We start from the raw sequence: 19,233 nt of genomic DNA on the forward strand, positions 1-19,233 counted from the left end.
AGCCCATTGCCATGGGTGAGGAATGTTAGATGTGGACCTCCTTGAACAACAATATTGAACAACAAACTAGTTTGTCTCCAGGTCCAGGGACCCTTAGGCCTTCACAGCTCTGGTGGCACCATGGGATCATTTCAGCCTGGTCTATGCCTTTCTGCTCCTTTAGATTCTCCCTAGCCTACTTTGCAGGATTGAGAATGAGGGTATTCTGGTGATCCTCATTGCACCGAATTGGCCCAGGAGGATACGGTACTCTGACATACTTAATCTCCTGGCAGGTTCTTCTTGGCCCTCCTGTCCCAAGGGTCGGTGTTTCATCCTGCTTCTCAATTGCTGTCATGAACAGCAAGGTTGTAAAAGCCATGATCCTGAGGGACACGGGCCTTTCACACTTTGTCATTCCTACCCATTGGAAGGCTAGGATGTTCACTTCTCGTTAAGTCAGCCACTACACCTGGAAGGCCTACTTTGCTTGGAGGGAGTTGAAAAACTTTGATTCTAGAAAGGACTCTGTGGAACATATTCTGTCCTCCTTCCAGTCTGGTCTGAACCAAAAATATGGCATTCAGTACCATTAAGGGACAAATCTTAGCTTTGGATGTTCAGTTTTTAAAGATCTTTGACCACTCACTTTCTAGTTAAGCCTTTTTTTCAGCGAGTAGCTCACCTGTATGTTCCTGTTTCCCCCTGGGATCTCAGTCTTGCCTCTTCAGAAGCCACCATTTGAACCTATAAGGGGTTTTTCTTGACTGACCTTACCTGGAAGGTGGCTATTTTTAGCTCTCACCTTTGCGAAAAGAGTTGGTGGCCTTATTCTTTAAAGAGCCTTTCTTCATGTTGCACAAGGACAAGCTAATCATGAGGCCTCCTTCCTCCCAAAGGAGGTCTCTTCATTCAACCTTAGTCAGGACATTGTTACATAGACTGGTTGAAAAAAGACACAAGTTCTTCTAGTTAACCCTTTCTTATGTCTTGCTCCAGAGTATTATATAAGAGAATTTCCTTGCACTTTGCAAGTTAACCTCTCAGGTACTGCTTCCTTTCGGAAATTCGATTCCCTTGTTGCCTTTCCTGGGGTCTCGCACAAGCATCTCTCTAGTAGGGAGGTTAAAACGGCATTCTTTGTGGAAGAAAGATGGTAACAAAGGCCCCCATCCCTGTTTGGTAATATTTTTTCCATTTTGACATACAACCCTCTTGCGAACCAATTGTTCTCTCTGTCCAAAATGTGCACTTCACCATCCTTGAAAAATTGTCCCTTTTCCTTAAAGTGTGGAAAGACTGCTGAGTCTTGGCCTTTAGAATCTGCCTTCTATGTTGGGCCAATTGTATGTTGGGAAGTTGTTTTGTCTCCTCAATGTATCAGTCTTTGCATTCCTCACTAAACTGCGTTGCATTTACCAAATTACTATGCTTGTGTTTTGGTGTTTGGGAATTTAGCTTCTGTCTGTGTATTGCTTGTCTTAAAGGGTGCAGGAATGCAATGTTTGTTAAAGATCATTCTGAGTTGTTCTGGCGCTCCAGCTACATACAGAATGGCTATATTGTTCCATGTGATCTTTAACAATCATTGCATTCCTGTGCTCTTCCAAGCCCTGCAATACACGGAGACAGATGCTTGCTCATCCTAAAGATCCAACACTCGAACATAAGCAAAGTAACTTGGTATATGCAGTGTAGTGAGGAATGCTACGACCTGCGCATTGAGGCGATAAAACAACCTCTTAACAAGTTAATTGGCCAGCATAGGAGGGCAACTCTTACAGACCAAGACTCTGGTTAAGGAAAAGGGACATTCTTTGGAGGACAGTGAAGTGCACATTTTGGACAAATAGGACAACGGGTTCTGTAAACTGTAAATCGAGGAACAACATGAAAGAGGCCATCTACTTTAAGATCTATCAGGTGAATGTTCAAGCCGCCGCTGATGCCAGTTTCAGGCGTAAGATGTTACAAGCTGCTCTTTAAATCTGTCGAGCCCTTCCTGACCTGTTTGTTATATGGGCCTGTTGGCATGGTTTTCTGTTGGACTGTTTTTGAATCTCCCAGTCATAATAATTTAAGAAGCCTGGGTCCTGTACTTTGCAATAATAATTACGACCAGTTTTCTGGAATACAGTACAGGACACAGATCCACCCCTCTGTTCTTCTTATCTCCCAATTGCTTTTTAAAAAACGTAGCTATCTGGGAGTGGAAAGGGATTTCTTTTCACCAGTGTCCACTAACCTGAAGGTAGCTGCATATAACCCAGTCATAATGATTTAAAGTGGTTGTAAAGCCTAAACTTTTTTTTACCTTAATGCATTCCTTGCAGCTCTTCTCTCCCCTCACTTACAGGTCTCGCTGGCTTTGCTGGGGCACTGGGAGTCATTGGCTTCCAGTGCCGTCAATCAAAGCCAGTGGCAAGGGAGCAGGGGGTGGAGCCAAGTCCCTCTGTCTGTGTCAATGCACACAGCAGCGGGGCTCAGGTGTGAGCATGCACGAGTGCCCCCATGGGAAGCAGCTTCCCATGGGGCACTGGACAGAGGGGAGGGGCCAAGAGTGCCAGCAGGGGACCTGAAAGGGGAGGTTTGTGGCCGCTCTGTGCAATTCCAGAGCAGGTAAGTATAGATATGTTTGTGATTTACAAAAAAATTTACCTTTACAATCCCTTTTAAGGAAGCTGTAGCCTATAGCCCAGACAACAGATTTTAATGGTAAGTCGAAAATCCAATTTTTTTATGTTATTAGTGGGATTGTTCACATCACTACTGCAGCAGCAATGGCAAGGTTTATTTATACATATGCAACATTTGGTGACTCTGAAAGCCTAGTTTAGATTGGAAAGTTATGTTACATGAATGGGTACTCAGAAAACAGTGATTATAGGCCATGCAATACAAGAGAGCACTATCTGTGACAGTATGCCTCTTATAAAATTCCTTATTCTCCTGTGTATGTACACATTTGTTATTGTTTTGCTAAATTTGTTGTTATGCTTTGTCATTGGGAGCACATTTTTACTACTATTTAATTATTTTCAGGCTTTAGAAATCTGCACCTGGATGACCAAATGACCCTTCTGCAGTACTCATGGATGTTTCTGATGGTGTTTGCCCTTGGATGGAGGTCTTATAAACAATCCAATGGGACTGTGTTGTATTTTGCTCCAGATCTTATCATTGATGAGTAAGTAATAAAGTATTTGGCCTTCAATAAATGTGCATGGTTAACATTATTTACATGAAAGAGCTATCTAAGAACAAACCCAAGATGTGCAATAGGAAAGGAGCTCTTTTTCCAAACTCATTCTGACGTTCGTATTCTAAGTTTTGCATCAATAAAACATTGATTCATTTTTTTTTTTTTAATGCAGTTGCAAAATAGTTGAAAATATAGTTTTGCAGAGCAGACTTACAAATAATATTTGTAGATTGTGCTTTAGGACAATTGGCAGCTTTTTTGTATCCAGTTTTCTAGACTATCTAGCTAAAAAGATAGTATTGTGGCATGTTTCTGCAGAAGGAGCAGGAGAATACCCCGTTATTTTTTTAATCACATATACTTTCTCATACAAGTCTTAAGAATAAAGTGTGGTAAAGTAACATGTTATCACACATAGCCTATGCTGATAAAAAATATAGTTTTATGTGAGCAACCAAAATTGTGAACAGACCTCAAAGCACACACCTCTAAAGGATAGATTATGAAGAACGTTACAAACACTCCCGGTGCCCAGAGCAGAAAATTACTACTGAAAACCATGCTTCAAATTTATGGAAAAGGAAACAAAAAACATATATATATAATTCTCATGCAACCAACTTTTTAACAAACAAAACTTTTTTATTACAAGATTATAAAGACAAAAAGAATTAAGATACACCATCTGCTTCATCCCTAAGGACAATATTATTATAGATCATCCAGATAAAAATCAAGGAGGACAAAGATCACAAGAGGGCTCTTAAGTAGCAGAATCTTTCAAGCATTTGTATCCATGGATAGAAATCAGCATAGCAGATCTGTAGGCACTGTATAGATCTTATCCTGTGAAAGAAGGAAGTGTCCACACTGTGTGTGGCTAACAGCATCTTCAGGTCTCCAGGTTTAACCTGTGATAGATAGTGCAGAAAAAAAATCACATGATTTCTACAGGGACAACATATATGTGGTTTCACAGGATCTTCAGGTCTCCAGGTGGATTTAGCCTGTGGTTGAGTGTCTGCACACTGTTTTCTACAGGAACCATGAAGAACACATATGCATGGCTTAGATGTCTACAGGAACCACGAGACCCTATATGCATGGATTGTATGTCACCCATATTGCTAGGAGCCCATTAAACAGATGGTCATAGATAAAAAAACATATCAAAGTCCACTCACACTAATAAGGTTTAAAATAGTAAATGTTTAATTCCATTCATGTAGAGGCATGAGGCATGAGTCCATCCATTATGGAAGAGTATAGAAAGCATCACCACACAATCTAATGGGACAAGACTGACGTCTAACTGCTTTCATTGATATCCCAACTTCTGCAGACACTGTCACACTCTGACCTAGTATACCTTTGAGTAATTGTTCTACAGTTGTATTCACTTATGTATTCATCATCCTGCTTTTGAAAGCATTTAAGGGACTTTTGTTTTATTTTGAGGGTACCGCCACTCTTTTTATGTGCTTATTACATCCTTGTTAATGTTTAATATGTTTTGTATGAGTAAGTTTATATACATATCTACATTTTAAGATGTATCTATATATTCCTTCACCTAAAGCATCATCTTGGGTGAACTTTTGTTTTCATAGGTATACCTTGAGGTTTTTTTTTTTTATTATTATTATAATTATACAGGATTTGTATAGCACCAACAGTTTGAGCAGTGCTTTACAACATGAAGGCAGACAGTACAGTTGCAATACTATTCTATACTGGAGGAGTCAGTGGGCTCTGCTCGTTTGAGCTTACAATCTTACCTTTTTGTGTCTTTAAAATGTTATCTTTTTTTTTTTTTTTTTTTTTTTTGTTTGTTATAAGATATATTGTATGCCCTTCAGAGCTCAACTGCAGCCAAAATGTATTTGTTAATTTTGGATAGAACGAGGAAGGATCTGAACCTCTGTCACTTTTTCCTGATTCCCCTCCCCACCTTTGTGTTCCCCAGGGCAGGAATTGATGTGAAGTTTCCATTGTGGGTGTAAGTAGGGAAAAAACTAGCAGAGTTTCTAAATCTCAAAAAAAAAATTGAAATTGAGTTACATTTTAAAGTTTGTGCCCAAATACATTTTTTGGTGGCATTAAAAACCCATTCTTTTTTTCTTTTTTTTTTTTAACTATATGAGGTAAATTTATTTTTTGAAAAATAAATGTTCCCTTGCTTTCTGTTATAAAACATATCAAATAAAAATGCCAGGGCAGTATGAATACCCCCAAAATGAGCCCTTTGGAAAAGTGCAGACCCGGAGATGATCAATTTTTATGCCGCTTTTCTTTGTTTCTTCATTTAAAAAAAAAAATAAAATACTAGTATTGACTGGGTTAAGACATGGAGCTCGGTAATGGTGTACTTGACACATTAAATGTACTTGTTAAATACAGAGGGTGAAGGAGGTGAAGGGGTTAATGTACAAGTCACAAACAGTGGGTAAATGGAGTTAATGTACAGATGTGCAGGATATTGGAGGTGAAGGGGATAACACACAGGTTACTGCAAGGACAGGATGAACTTGAGATACACTATATTACCAAAAGTATTGGGACTCCTGCCTTTACATGCACATGAACTTAACATAATCGCATCCCAATCTTAGTCCGTAGGGTTCAATATTGAGTTTAGAAGTTTGTCTATGGGAATTTTTGACCATTCTTCTAGAAGCACATTTGTGAGGTCAAGCACTGATGTGGACAAGGAGGCCTAGCTTGCAGTCTCCACTCTAATTCATCCCAAAGGTGTCCTTGTGGACAGCTTTCCCAGAAGAGTTGAAGCTGTTATAGCTGCAAAGGGTGGGCCAACTCAATATTGAACCCTACGGACTAAGACTGGAATGCCATTAAAGTTCATATGCGTGTAAAGGAAGGCCCAATACTTTTAACACTAATATAGGGTATATACAGATGCACCCTTGGGAGCCACTGTTTTGGAACTAAGGAATGAATATTTCATTCCTACTCAGCATTCGGAGGTTTGCTTAGTCAACACATGTGGGGAACAGTTGCACATCCCTATTTTTTGTATTTATCCACCCCTCATATTCATTGCTTGATAGATATGATTAGGATAAGAGGAAAATCCATATCTTGGAGTACAGTATAATATACCCTCCCCTCTATTTGTTGGTTATTCTGCAATGCTTGCTACAAAACTGAGGGCTCACAAAGTAAGGGGGCGGTCATAGGGAAAGCACCCCCCCCCCCCCCCCGGAGGGGTGACCTGGGCAAATTTTGGGCCTTGAGGTGCATCCAGCCCTTTGGCTTACAGACCTTCCCAGTCCAGGGTTGTTCAGCTAAGGATGCTGATTTAATCAAAATATTTTTTGCTATACCCTAAAGTTTGTCTCGACCCTCAACAGCAGTCCCAGTTGCTCACGTGGCCTCATGAGAAAACTAATTTCCCACCCCTGCCATAACCCCTAGTCTAAGAAAACCATGCCTGTGTCCTTCACTGTACTCCAAGATATGGAATTTAATTGGGATTTAAAGTGGCTCTAAAGCTAAAACCTTTTTCACCTTAAAGTGATTGTAAGGGTAATTTATTTATTTTTTTAAATAACAAACATGTCATACTTACCTCTACTGTGCAGCTCGTTTTGCACAGTGTGGCCCCGAACCTGCAATTCTGGGGTCCCCCCGGCGGCTCCCGCGGCTCCTCCCCACATCTGATAACCCCCTCGGAGAAGCGCTTCCCCGAGGGGGTTACCTTGCGGGCGTGCTCCCGAGTCCAGCATTTGCGTCCATAGACACAGAATGTCGGACTCATCCCTGCCCCCGGCCCCGCATCATTGGATTTGATTGACAGCAGCGGGAGCCAATGGCTGCGCTGCCATCAGTCTATCCAATCAAGAGCCAGGAGCCAGCGTGTCCCCGCCAACTGAATGAAGGGGTTCAGGTAAGTAAAACGGGGGTGCTAGGGGGCCAGTGACTGCTTGGTGGTTTTTCATCTTAATGTATAGGATGCATTAAGGTGAAAAAAACACGTACCTTTACAACCCCTTTAATGCATTTACTGTGCTCCCCCACTTACCTATATACTTACCTGAGTCCTCAGTTGATCCAGCGCTGTGCACGGCTGCATCTCTTCTCTCCAGGACTGAGGCAGCAGTGGGAGTCATTGGCTCCTGCTGCTGTCAATCAAATGCTGTGAGGAGGGAGCAGGGTGCAGGGGCACACGTCAATGGATGCACACAGCCCAGCTCTGGATCAAGCCCGCACATCTGCCCCCATAGAAAGCAGTTTGCTACGGGGACAGACATAGAAGAGGAGGAGTGGACAGTGCAGGTGGGAGACCCCAGAGGAGGATATTTGAGGCTGTTCTGTGCAATACCATTGCACAGAGCAGATAAGTATAAGATGCTTACTATTGTAATTAAAAATGCCTTTAGAAACGCTTTACCTGATAATTTCAGTTCCACTCTTGTAGTCCAGATAAAGCACGTTTTTGGAACTAGTGCTATAGGGACAGGTATGCCCCTGGCATTAATCGAATGGTGTGATTGCCATCTTTAGATATTTTAACTGCAGTTCCCAGTGTAATATGCAGTATGTAGTCAACAGAATAATGACACATGCCAAAAGTCTCTTTGCGCTGATATTTACTGTTCTGAATGATGAGTGTGTGTGATTTTCGCATGATGGTTTACTTGTTTCCCTACAATCCTTATATTACATTTTAGAAGCTCTATATATTATGGAAAACCATGCCTGCACTTCTTGCTTGGCACATATCTGTACAGTAACGTGAATCTGATACTCTCTGCTTTAAGGTCAGTATTTCAAGGTCAAGGCCGTAACTATTTTTGGCACAAATGCAGCATGACTCAGTAGACTTTTTTCCTGCTGATAATTATTTAATGGTTCTATCTTGCTATTGTGCTAATGAGCATTCCATGCTGTTTCCATGTAAAGCAGTTGGAAAGTTTTCACAATGCTTCCAGTAAATGTAAGTTAAACACAACTCCTGCACCTTGGATATGCAATGAGGTTGATTTACTAAAGGAAAATAGTCTGTGCACTGCAAGTACAGTTGCTCTAGATCTGAGGGGAACATGCAAGGAAAATAAAAAAATTAAAATTAAAAAGAGCATTTTTACTTGCACACGATTGTATGATAAAAATCAGCAGAGCTTTCCCTCATTTCAAAGCTTCCCCTCAGATCAAGCATAACTGCACTTGCAATGCACAGGCTATTTGCTTTTAGTAAATCAACCTCCAATGTATGTTTCTAAAGTGTGTCATTAAAACGTCCACCTCAGTATTTTGAAATACATTGTTCAGGTATGTGTGTCACAGGTATCCCTAGTGGGAATAGGAATATCTAGAGAGAAAGGTAATTTTAGACTATCTCTAATGATTGTACAATTGGCTCAATTCACAAAGCTTTAAAACCTAAGTGCAGCCAAAATGAAAAAAAAAAAGAAAAATCGGCACAAGGGACATAACTGCTATCAGTAGGATTTGTCCCTTGTGCTATTGCATCTTCTTTTAATTGAAATCCACCTCCGTCCATGCTCTTTGTCTATAAACGAAATCTGATCTATCAATCATCTACCCGTCCTCCGTTCTTAGATCATGTTTCATTCATAGAACCTGTAGTATGGCTTCTGTGAATGGCAGAGCTGAGCGGAAAGGGAGGGCAAAGTCTGATAGTCTTGGTGAGAGACTGTGACAGCCCCATAGTTGTATTAACCCTCATAACGCCAGAAGATTACAGTGGCTGGGGTGGGGGAAGGATGGAGGAGAATTTTAACGTGGATATAAACCTGATTCATGAAATTTTACCTAGGCACATATATCTGCAGTGTTTTCTTATCACTCTCCAAAGCCCTAAGTCCTGTGTGTTTCTGCTGCTTCCTTCTTCTGTTATCAACATGATAACTTCTGACAAGTTCTCCGACAACAGAAATAAAACCAGCCTGAAATTTGTGTCGGGTAGGTGCTAGATATAGATTAGCAGAGAGCGGGTCTGGTCTGCTGAATAGGAAGAGAAAATCTCTAACACGACGTACAAGCTGAAGACAGCAGATATGCATGTAAAACTTATGTTGGGAGATTTGTTTAATCTCTGTGTAACATCTGAGGCTGTTCGCTTCACTGGGTATATGGGAGTGTTTACATCCACTTTAACTAAAAGAAGAGGCATCAATACAAGGGACGCATCCTACTGTCTGTAAATTGTGTTCCTTGTGCTAAATTTTTGTTTTTAATTTTGGCTGCACTTAAGCTTTAACGCCAGCCTAAGGCAAGTTACTTTCAGCTATGTGACTGTAATTTCAAATTTCATTGGACCGAAAGTGAAACTATTCTTTATAAGCCAAGAAAGCTACCATCTTAGCATCTGTTTAATCTGCTGTTGTCATGGCACTGCACGTGTGACCAGCTATGACAACATCCATTTAAGGGCTTGAAAGTTTGGTTGAAATGTAACATAAGCAAACTAGTAAAGGTGACAGTTATCACCAGAGTCATGCCTTGAATTTAATGGTTTTGGAAAACTGTTAAAGTGGTTGTAAACCCTTACATATACCCCGTAAGGTGGCTAGCCTCAGGTAATACACAGAGATGAAAAAAATCCTCATACAATACTGTAGGTTGTAACTGTTTATCTGCAGCCATTTGTCCAGTGGATCATTCTAAAATACACAATTTAAAGGCTTGGAAAGCAGGGGGTAGGGATCTGACGGTGGGTTTACTCCCGCTTTTACTAAAAAATAACTCACTTTTTGAAAACTTTAGGAATCAAGCATAATGTATGGACTGCAGCTGGCATATGATACCAGGGTATGGAGAAGCTTAAGTGGAAGTTGCTGCTCTATGAAAACACAACTATATACAGTTCTCTTGCAAGTATTATCTGTTGTCCCTCTTATGTTACCAGATTTCAGCTCCAAAGCTTGTGGCCAAATATATTGCAGACTGGCAAGTAGGTGGAATGTCAAGGAGCCTGATCTGCTCATATATAGGAAGTATCCCATTACATCAGTCTTTAAATAAGTTATATCTATAAAATTGTCTCCCATCCTCTCATATTTACAATTACCAGGACATGAATTAGAACATTTTCCCATGTGTTACCATTCAGAGCTGGTCAGGAGGGAGCAATATATGTTTGAATTCGTAAAAACCTGTTACTGTTCTTGGAAGAACAGTTAATGGTAAAGGAGTTAATTACAATCTTATGAATATCTATCTCTGCCTAGAACATACCAGCATCATGAATACGTGTAAACTGATCCTAAAGTGGGTTGGGTACTGTATCTGGTAACTCAATTTCAAGGTATCTTTCAAGTCGGAACTCAAGTGAGATGTATCCATCCCCACCAGACAAGAAATGCCACCTTGGCCTACACCTACACTGATTGACAGTAAAATAATTCCATTTGTAATGTCTAATAAGTGTTTATGTGACTAAATCATACATTACTAGCTTAAGCCCCTGTAGCAATCTCTCCTTCTAGGTTACATCTTTGGTAATGGAACATAGGACAGCAGGATCATGTGACCTGATATTAGGAGATGATATTGTGGTGCTTGCACTATTTATTTTTATAAGCACAGGCTTTTATTGCATATATTTGGGGGGTTCTCTACTAAAGCATATCTTTAAGTTTAAAGTCTTGGTTTATAAAACTGAGCTGGAAGAAATAACTTCCCTCCCAGCACTGTTTGAAAACACCTGGAAGCATGTAGTTAGTACAAGCACATTAATGCAAGCTGAGTTAAGGAAGCTTAGTGATTTGAATGAGCTGCCAAAACACATCACAATGGATCTAAAATAGAAGCTTTGTAATAGTACCTTTGCATTTTTGGCCACACAATGCACTGTAAAACATCGCAGTGCAAAATTTGTGTGCTGGGTTGCCATTCAAACTGAATGGCACTGCAGTGCACCAACACAGGTAGCATAGACTTCAATAGACCCTGCAAACTACAAGATTAGGTAGCCTAAGGGTAATTAAATAGTAAATTTACCTCTTATCAGTAGAACAGGTGGAGAAGAAGAAGAGGCCTTGGCAGTAAGAGATAATTGGAGAGGATTAGAGGAAGTGAGCATCCAATTCATGAAACTATGGGGGAGGTCTACTAAAACTGGTGCACACAAAATCTGCTGCAGTTATGCATAGTAACCTGTTTGGTGCAACAAAGAGGGATTTTACTGTAAAATCCATCTTCAAACGGGTGTGCAGCAGGCCTCATATCGCCTGCTAACCACAGGTCAGTGGCTACTGACAACATGACCCACCCTAGATTGTGGGTCAGCAGGTAGGCCCATGTGAACTAGACCTAAGAGGTGAATTTGACACACTTGCATTCTGGCTGTGTCTCTGCGACAGGAAGTTTATTTCCCCAATGGTACAAAGATAAAAAAAAAAATAAAAAAAAAGGTTTTGGCGATATACACTCTAAGTTTAGAATAAGTGTACTTTTATTGCCCTTCTCCTTCATGCCCCTCTACACAGAGTGAGCACTGCAAAACCTTTTTCTCATTGTATGTGAGTTTACAGATATTTGGAAAAAAATACGTTTCAAAGGAACACATAGAGTGTGTTTTGCTAAAGATGTAGATATTATACAGTTCAAAATAGTTGAGTACTATATTCAGAAATAGTCAACAACATTTTAGAAAGGCATTGCGACAAAAATATTTTTTCATAATTTGTGAGACACGTGTGTGTGTGTGCCATTGCTGGAGTGAAGGTCATCTGGGAGGGGGGGAGGTTTTCAGGATAAGGGAGTGAAGCTCCTTCACAAATGTGGATAGCCCTTCCACCTGAATGAAAATTATCCGTTGTGCACATGCTTGAGAGGTGCAGTGATTGCATGGTAAGATTTTGAAATGGCTCTATGGTGTCAGGAAAGTTACACTGTGAATTTCACCAGAGCACTGCAGTTTTGATGAGTATACCCAGCTGAGTAAAGGGGCTTTAACGTATTACCCAGTTATGGCTGTGCTTCTCAGCCAGCTGTATAGAGGCTTTATTGTTATGGAAGGTGAGTTAAGGTAAGCAAAAACATAGACAAAGGAGTGGCTGTGGACGTGCTATACTTGGATTTTGCCAGGGCATTTAAAAGTTTCCCACATGCAGCTTATGTGTAAATTCTACAGCCTTGGAAAATGTATTTTGTAAATAGATAGAAAATTGCCTACAAGACTGTATTTAAAGAGTAGTCAATGATTCATATTCTGAATGGTCTAAGGTTATTAGTGGTGAAACCCAAGGTTTAGTGTTAGTACCCTTTTTTTAAATATTTATAAATGATATAGGGTCTGGGATTAAAGTGTACCATTTAATTGTTTACAGATGACACCAAGCTATGCAGTGGAATTACATCCTTACAAGACAAGAATTTATTCTCTTTCGAGAATATGAAAATAAGGGGGATATGATCAACATACATAAATACATAAGTGGTTCATATAGTGAACTTGGTGTGGAGTTATTCACTTTCAGGTCATTACAAAGGACAAGGGGGCACTTTTTACTACTGGAGAAAAAGAAATTTAACCTTCACATATGGAAAGGCTTCTTCACAGTAAGAGCTGTGAAAATGTGGAATAGACTCCCTCAAGAAATGGTTTTGGCCATCTCAGTAGATTGTTTTAAAAAAAGAGCTGACTGCATTCCTAAATGCACAAAATATAACTAAATATTAATATTTAGATGTATTAATGACAGGGGTAATTGATCCAGGGAAAATCTGATTACCTCATGGGGGATCACGAGGGATATTTTTTCCTCCATTGGAGTGAATTGGACCATGCTTTATTGTTTTGTTTTTTTCCCCTTGCCTTCCTCTGGATCAACTGTGACACCCGCTATTATTGTCCCTCCTGTCCTGACAATCCTGGTCTTTGCATTGGTGAATGTTTTGAACGCTACCATTCACTAGTTGAGTATTAGCGTAGGGTACAGCATTGCACAGACTAGGCACACTTTCACAGGGTCTCCCAAGATGCCATCGCATTTTGAGAGACCCGAACCTGGAACCGGTTACAGTTATAAAAGTTAGTTACAAAAAAAAGTGTAAAAAAAAATATATATATATATATATATATATATATATATATATATATATATATATATATATATATATATATATATATATATATAATAAAAAAAATAGTTGTTGTTTTATTGTTCTCTCTCTCTCTATTCTCTCTCTATTGTTCTGCTCTTTTTTACTGTATTCTATTCTGCAATGTTTTATTGTTATTATGTTTTATCATGTTTGCTTTTCAGGTATGCAATTTTTTATACTTTACCGTTTTACTGTGTTTTATTGTTAACCATTTTTTTGTCTTCAGGTACGCCATTCACGACTTTGAGTGGTTATACCAGAATGATGCCTGCAGGTTTAGGTATCATCTTGGTATCATTCTTTTCAGCCAGCGGTCGACTTTCATGTAAAAGCAATCCTAGCGGCTAATTAGCCTCTAGACTGCTTTTACAAGCAGTGGGAGGGAATGCCCCCCCCCACCATCTTCCGTGTTTTTCTCTGGCTCTCCTGTCTCAACAGGGAACCTGAGAATGCAGCCGGTGATTCAGTCAGCTGACCATAGAGCTGATCAGAGACCAGAATGGCTCCAAGCATCTCTATGGCCTAAGAAACCGGAAGCTACGAGCATTTCATGACTTAGATTTCGCCGGATGTAAACAGCGCCATTGGGAAATTGGGAAAGCATTTTATCACACCGATCTTGGTGTGGTCAGATGCTTTGAGGGCAGAGGAGAGATCTAGGGTCTAATAGACCCCAATTTTTTCAAAAAAGAGTACCTGTCACTACCTATTGCTATCATAGGGGATATTTACATTCCCTGAGATAACAATAAAAATGATTAAAAAAAAAAAAAAAAATGAAAAGAACAGTTTAAAAATAAGATAAAAAAGCAAAGAAATAATAAAGAAAAAAAAAAAGCACCCCTGTCCCCCCCTGCTCTCGCGCAAAGGCGAACGCAAGCGTCGGTCTGGAGTCAAATGTAAACAGCAATTGCACCATGCATGTGAGGTGTCACCGCGAACGTCAGATCGAGGGCAGTAATTTTAGCAGTAGACCTCCTCTGTAAATCTAAAGTGGTAACCTGTAAAGGCTTTTAAAGGCTTTTAAAAATGTATTTAGTTTGTCGCCACTGCACGTTTGTGCGCAATTTTAAAGCATGTCATGTTTTGTATCCATGTACTCGGCCTAAGATCATCTTTTTTATTTCATCAAACATTTGGGCAATATAGTGTGTTTTAGTGCATTAAAATTTTAAAAAGTGTGTTTTTTCCCCAAAAAATGCATTTGAAAAATCGCTGCGCAAATACTGTGTGAAAAAAAAAATGAAACACCCACCCAGCATTTTAATCTGTAGGGCATTTGCTTTAAAAAAATATATAATGTTTGGGGGTTCAAAGTAATTTTCTTGCAAAAAAAAAAAAAAATGTTTTTCATGTAAACAAAAAGTGTCAGAAAGGGCTTTGTCTTCAAGTGGTTAGAAGAGTGGGTGATGTGTAACATAAGCTTCTAAATGTTGTGCATAAAATGCCAGGACAGTTCAAACCCCCCCCCCCCCCCAAATGACCCCATTTTGGAAAGTAGACACCCCAAGCTATTTGCTGAGAGTCATGTCGAGTCCATGGAATATTTTATATTGTGACACAAGTTGCGGGAAAGAGACAAATTTTTTTTTTTTTTTTTTTTTGCACAAAGTTGTCACTAAATGATATATTGCTCAAACATGCCATGGGAATATGTGACATTACACCTCAAAATACATTCTGTTGCTTCTCCTGAGTATGGGGATACCACATGTGTGAGACTTTTTGGGAGCCTAGCCGCGTACGGGACCCCGAAAACCAAGCACTGCCTTCAGGCTTTCTAAGGGCGTAAAATTTTGATTTCACTCTTCACTGCCTATCACAGTTTCGGAGGCCATGGAATGCCCAGGTGGCACAAACCCCCCCCAAATGACCCCATTTTGGAAAGTAGACACCCCAAGCTATTTGCTGAGAGGTATAGTGAGTATTTTGCAGACCTCACTTTTTGTCACAAAGTTTTAAAAATTGAAAAAAGAAAAAAAAAATGTTTTTCTTCATTTTCAAAAACAAATGAGAGCTGCAAAATACTCACCATGCCTCTCAGCAAATAGCTTGGGGTGTCTACTTTCCAAAATGGGGTCATTTGGGGGGGGGGTTTGTGCCATCTGGGCATTTTATGGCCTTCAAAACTGTGATAGGTAGTGAGGAGTGAAATAAAAAATTTACGCCCTTAGAAATCCTGAAGGCGGTGATTGGTTTTCGGGGCCCCGTACGCGGCTAGGCTCCCAAAAAGTCCCACACATGTGGTATCCCCTTACTCAGGAGAAGCAGCTGAATGTATTTTGGGGTGCAATTCCACATAGGCCCATGGCCTGTGTGAGCAATATATCATTTAGTGACAACTTTTTGTAAATATTTTTTTTTTTTTGTCATTATTCAATCACTTGGGACAAAAAAATAAATATTCAATGGGTTCAACATGCCTCTCGGCAATTTCCTTGGGGTGTCTACTTTCCAAAATGGGGTCATTTGGGGGGGGTTTGTACTGCCCTGCCATTTTAGCACCTCAAGAAATGACATAGGCAGTCATAAACTAAAAGCTGTGTAAATTCCAGAAAATGTACCCTAGTTTGTAGACGCTATAACTTTTGCGCAAACCAATAAATATACGCTTATTGACATTTTTTTTACCAAAGACATGTGGCCGAATACATTTTGGCCTAAATGTATGACTAAAATTGAGTTTATTGGATTTTTTTTATAACAAACAGTATAAAATATCATTTTTTTTCAAAATTTTCGGTCTTTTTCCGTTTATAGCACAAAAAATAAAAACGGCAGAGGTGATCAAATACCATCAAAAGAAAGCTCTATTTGTAGGAAGAAAAGGACGCACATTTCGTTTGGGTACAGCATTGCATGACCGCGCAATTAGCAGTTAAAGCGACGCAGTGCCAAATTGGAAAAAGTCCTCTGGTCCTTAAGCAGCATAATGATCCGGTCCTTAAGTGGTTAATGCACCCATCACATTTCTATTAGCCCACCACTGTGATGTGACCATCAAAACCTGTAGGGGGGGGGGCATTACTAACCACTGTCGAAGTCAAAACTTGCTAATCATGAAAGCTTGACATACAGAATACATGGGTACTGAAACTGAAACTTACATCTAATGCCTGGTACTCACAAGGAGGTTATCGGACAAATGATTGCCCGTTTTTTATTGCATGCTGGTCTCAGATCAAAAATCAAGAATTTACTAAAGTTGCAAAAATTCTCGTACGACAGAATAAAAATTCAGAAGTGATGTAATATGTTGTAGTTTATTTTAGTTTATTTGTAATGAATTTTCAAAGGACAACTGTACTGATTAAATGACAATCGTGCAAGAAAAATTTTCGTGCTTGTCCCATCGGAAAATTTTGCATAAATTGTGAGCGGCTCTCGAAAGCTGTGTACTAACAATCAGATTATCGTATGATCGCTTCAAAGGCGGTATTTTTCTTCAGATTTTCTGATCGTATGTACGGACCTTAAAGGTATGTTTGGGCATTGCTCATAGTCTCTACAGTGCTAGAAGGTGTTTTTTAACATCTTGAGACCTGTGATAAAATAATCCACTCAAGTTTGTACTGTTTTTTTTTGTAAGACTCTTTGCTCTTTGCATACCCTAATATCCTGTATATGTGAACACTCCAATAGGAGCATTCTTATTTTTTAAATGGAACACTTCAAAACTCACTCAGATTAGAATTTCAAACTTGTATTAACTGGAAAAAAAAGTAATTCATTTGTTATCATTAATATGAAATAATCCATACTTTACAGTCCTTAAAATTTCAAGGCAGAAACATGTTAAAACCGATAGGTTGCTGTAATAAATTGTACATCATTACGTTTAGTTAATAGCTTGCCCATGCTCATCATGTGTAAGCACTATACACTGCTGTATGGGCTACTGAAACTGCCCTTTTGACAGAGTCTAATAGTTTTTATTTGTCACATTTTGAAAATAGTGTAGCATTTTGAGATTTTAATCTCCTTAGTAAGCATGCAGCTGAAAAGAATTACGTCTGTTAACACGTATTCAGAGCTATGACTTGGAATCAAACATTCCTTCCTCCAACTGTATCCCTTTTATGGCTTCTCTCTGGGCTCATATTGCATAACCAAAGCAGAGTGCTGTAAACAAATGTAGCATTTTGATATTCTGTAAAAAGAAACTGTAATCACTTTCAATTAGAACACCTTTCTTTGTGCTGACAGTAATGAAAATAGTGTTAAAGCCATATCAGGGCTGGATTTCTGTCATTGGAATCTGTAGACACATGCTTGGCACCCTTCTGCCAGGATCAACTCTTTCTTCTTTTTTTTTTTTTTTACTGCACCTAACCTGGCTACGGATATGGAGACAATGTGTTAAAAAGCATACAGTAACAAAAAAAAGCATGTGGACCCCTTGGAATTAACTGGTTTTCTGCAGTAATTTGCCATAAAATATAATCTAATCCTCATCTAAGCATGTTCTTTTAAGATGGCGGCACAGTGGTCTAGTGGGTAGCACTCTCGCCTAGCAGTAAGAAGGGTCGCTGGTTCGAATCCCAACCACGACGCTACCTGCCTGGAGTTTGCATGTTCTCCCTGTGCCTGCGTGGGTTTCCTCCGGGTACTCCGGTTTCCTCCCACAATCCAAAGACATGCTGGTAGGTTAATTGGAACCTGTCTAAATTGTCCCTAGTATGTATGAATGTGAGTTAGGGACCTTAGATTGTAAGCTCCTTGAGGGTAGGGACTGATGTGAATGTACAATGTATATGTAAAGCGCTGCGTAAATTGACAGCGCTATATAAATACCTGAAATAAATAAATAATAAAAATAAATAACACACGAACAATTCTAATTCCTTGAGACACATTTGTAGAATGTCTAGTGTGAACAGCTCTCTTGAGGTAATTTAACAGCATCTCAATAGGGTAAAAGTCTAAACTCTGAATGGTCCACTCCAAAAGGTGCATTTTCTTTTTCTGAAGCCAGTCTGTGGTGGATTTACTTCAGTGCTTAGGGTAATTGTCCTGCTGCATCACTCGACTTCTATTAAGCTTCAGCTGTAGGACAGCCACCCTGATGTTATCCTGTGGGATATTTTGGTAATTCATTTTCCCCTTGATGAAGTGGTCCAGGCCTTGAGGCAGAAAAGCAGGCTAAAATCATGATGTTCTCTCCATCTTACTTCACAATTGGGATGATGTTTGATGTTGGTAAGCTGTGCCCTTTCGGCGCCTTACAGTGCTGAATATTCTTCCTGAACAATTCAACTTTTGTTGCATCAGTCCACAAAACATTTTCCCAGTAGCATTGTGGTTTGCCAAGGTGCTCTTTGGCAAACTTCAGGCACACAGCAATGTTTTTTTGGAGAACAGCGCTTCTTTAATGGTGTTCTGCCATGGACTCCCTGCCTGTTCAAAGACTTATGTATGATGGACTCATGAACAGGGATGTTTGCCAGTTACAGTAATGTCTTCATGCCTTTAGCTCTTGTTTCGGTTATTCCTTACCTCACTGAGGATTCTGCATCATGCTTCAGGTGGCATCTTGGTTAGTTGCCCACTTCATGGAAGATTACCCACAGTATTAAACTGTTTCCACTTAAAGACAAAGCTGTCGACTGATGGATGCCTAAACGCTTTGAGATTGCTTTATATCCATTTCCAGCCATAAGTAAACTACTTATGACCATATGTTTTCAGAGAGCTTCTTTTTGCGAGGCATAGTTCACATCAGCTGAGTAGTTCTAAACCACACCTTCAAACTCATTTCATTAATTGGACTCCAGGTGTGCAAACTACTGACTCCAATTAACTTTTGTTAAAGTAATTAGTCTTTGGGTTTACTTACTTTTTCCTCCAGCGCTATGAATGTTTAATGGGTTTAATAAAGGCATGAGAAATTAAAATTGTTTGAGTGTTAACAGCTTAAGCACATTGTGTTTGTCTATTGTTGTGATTTAGATGAGGAT

The 19,233-nt window shown here is 39.6% G+C and overlaps 1 protein-coding gene across 1 annotated transcript in view; it reads left to right on the forward strand.

Annotated features, from left to right (window-relative positions):
- The window catches only part of NR3C1 (nuclear receptor subfamily 3 group C member 1), a 274,894-nt gene that overhangs the window by 224,075 nt on the left and 31,586 nt on the right, over positions 1-19,233 (forward strand). Inside the window, exon 6 of the mRNA XM_073620637.1 lies at positions 3,022-3,166. Within this exon, the coding sequence (XP_073476738.1) occupies positions 3,022-3,166 (145 nt within the window). The remainder of the gene's footprint in view (positions 1-3,021; positions 3,167-19,233) is intronic.

The sequence above is a fragment of the Aquarana catesbeiana genome, linkage group LG03, assembly GCF_042186555.1.
Source record: "Aquarana catesbeiana isolate 2022-GZ linkage group LG03, ASM4218655v1, whole genome shotgun sequence".
In the NCBI taxonomy this organism is placed as follows: domain Eukaryota; kingdom Metazoa; phylum Chordata; class Amphibia; order Anura; family Ranidae; genus Aquarana; species Aquarana catesbeiana.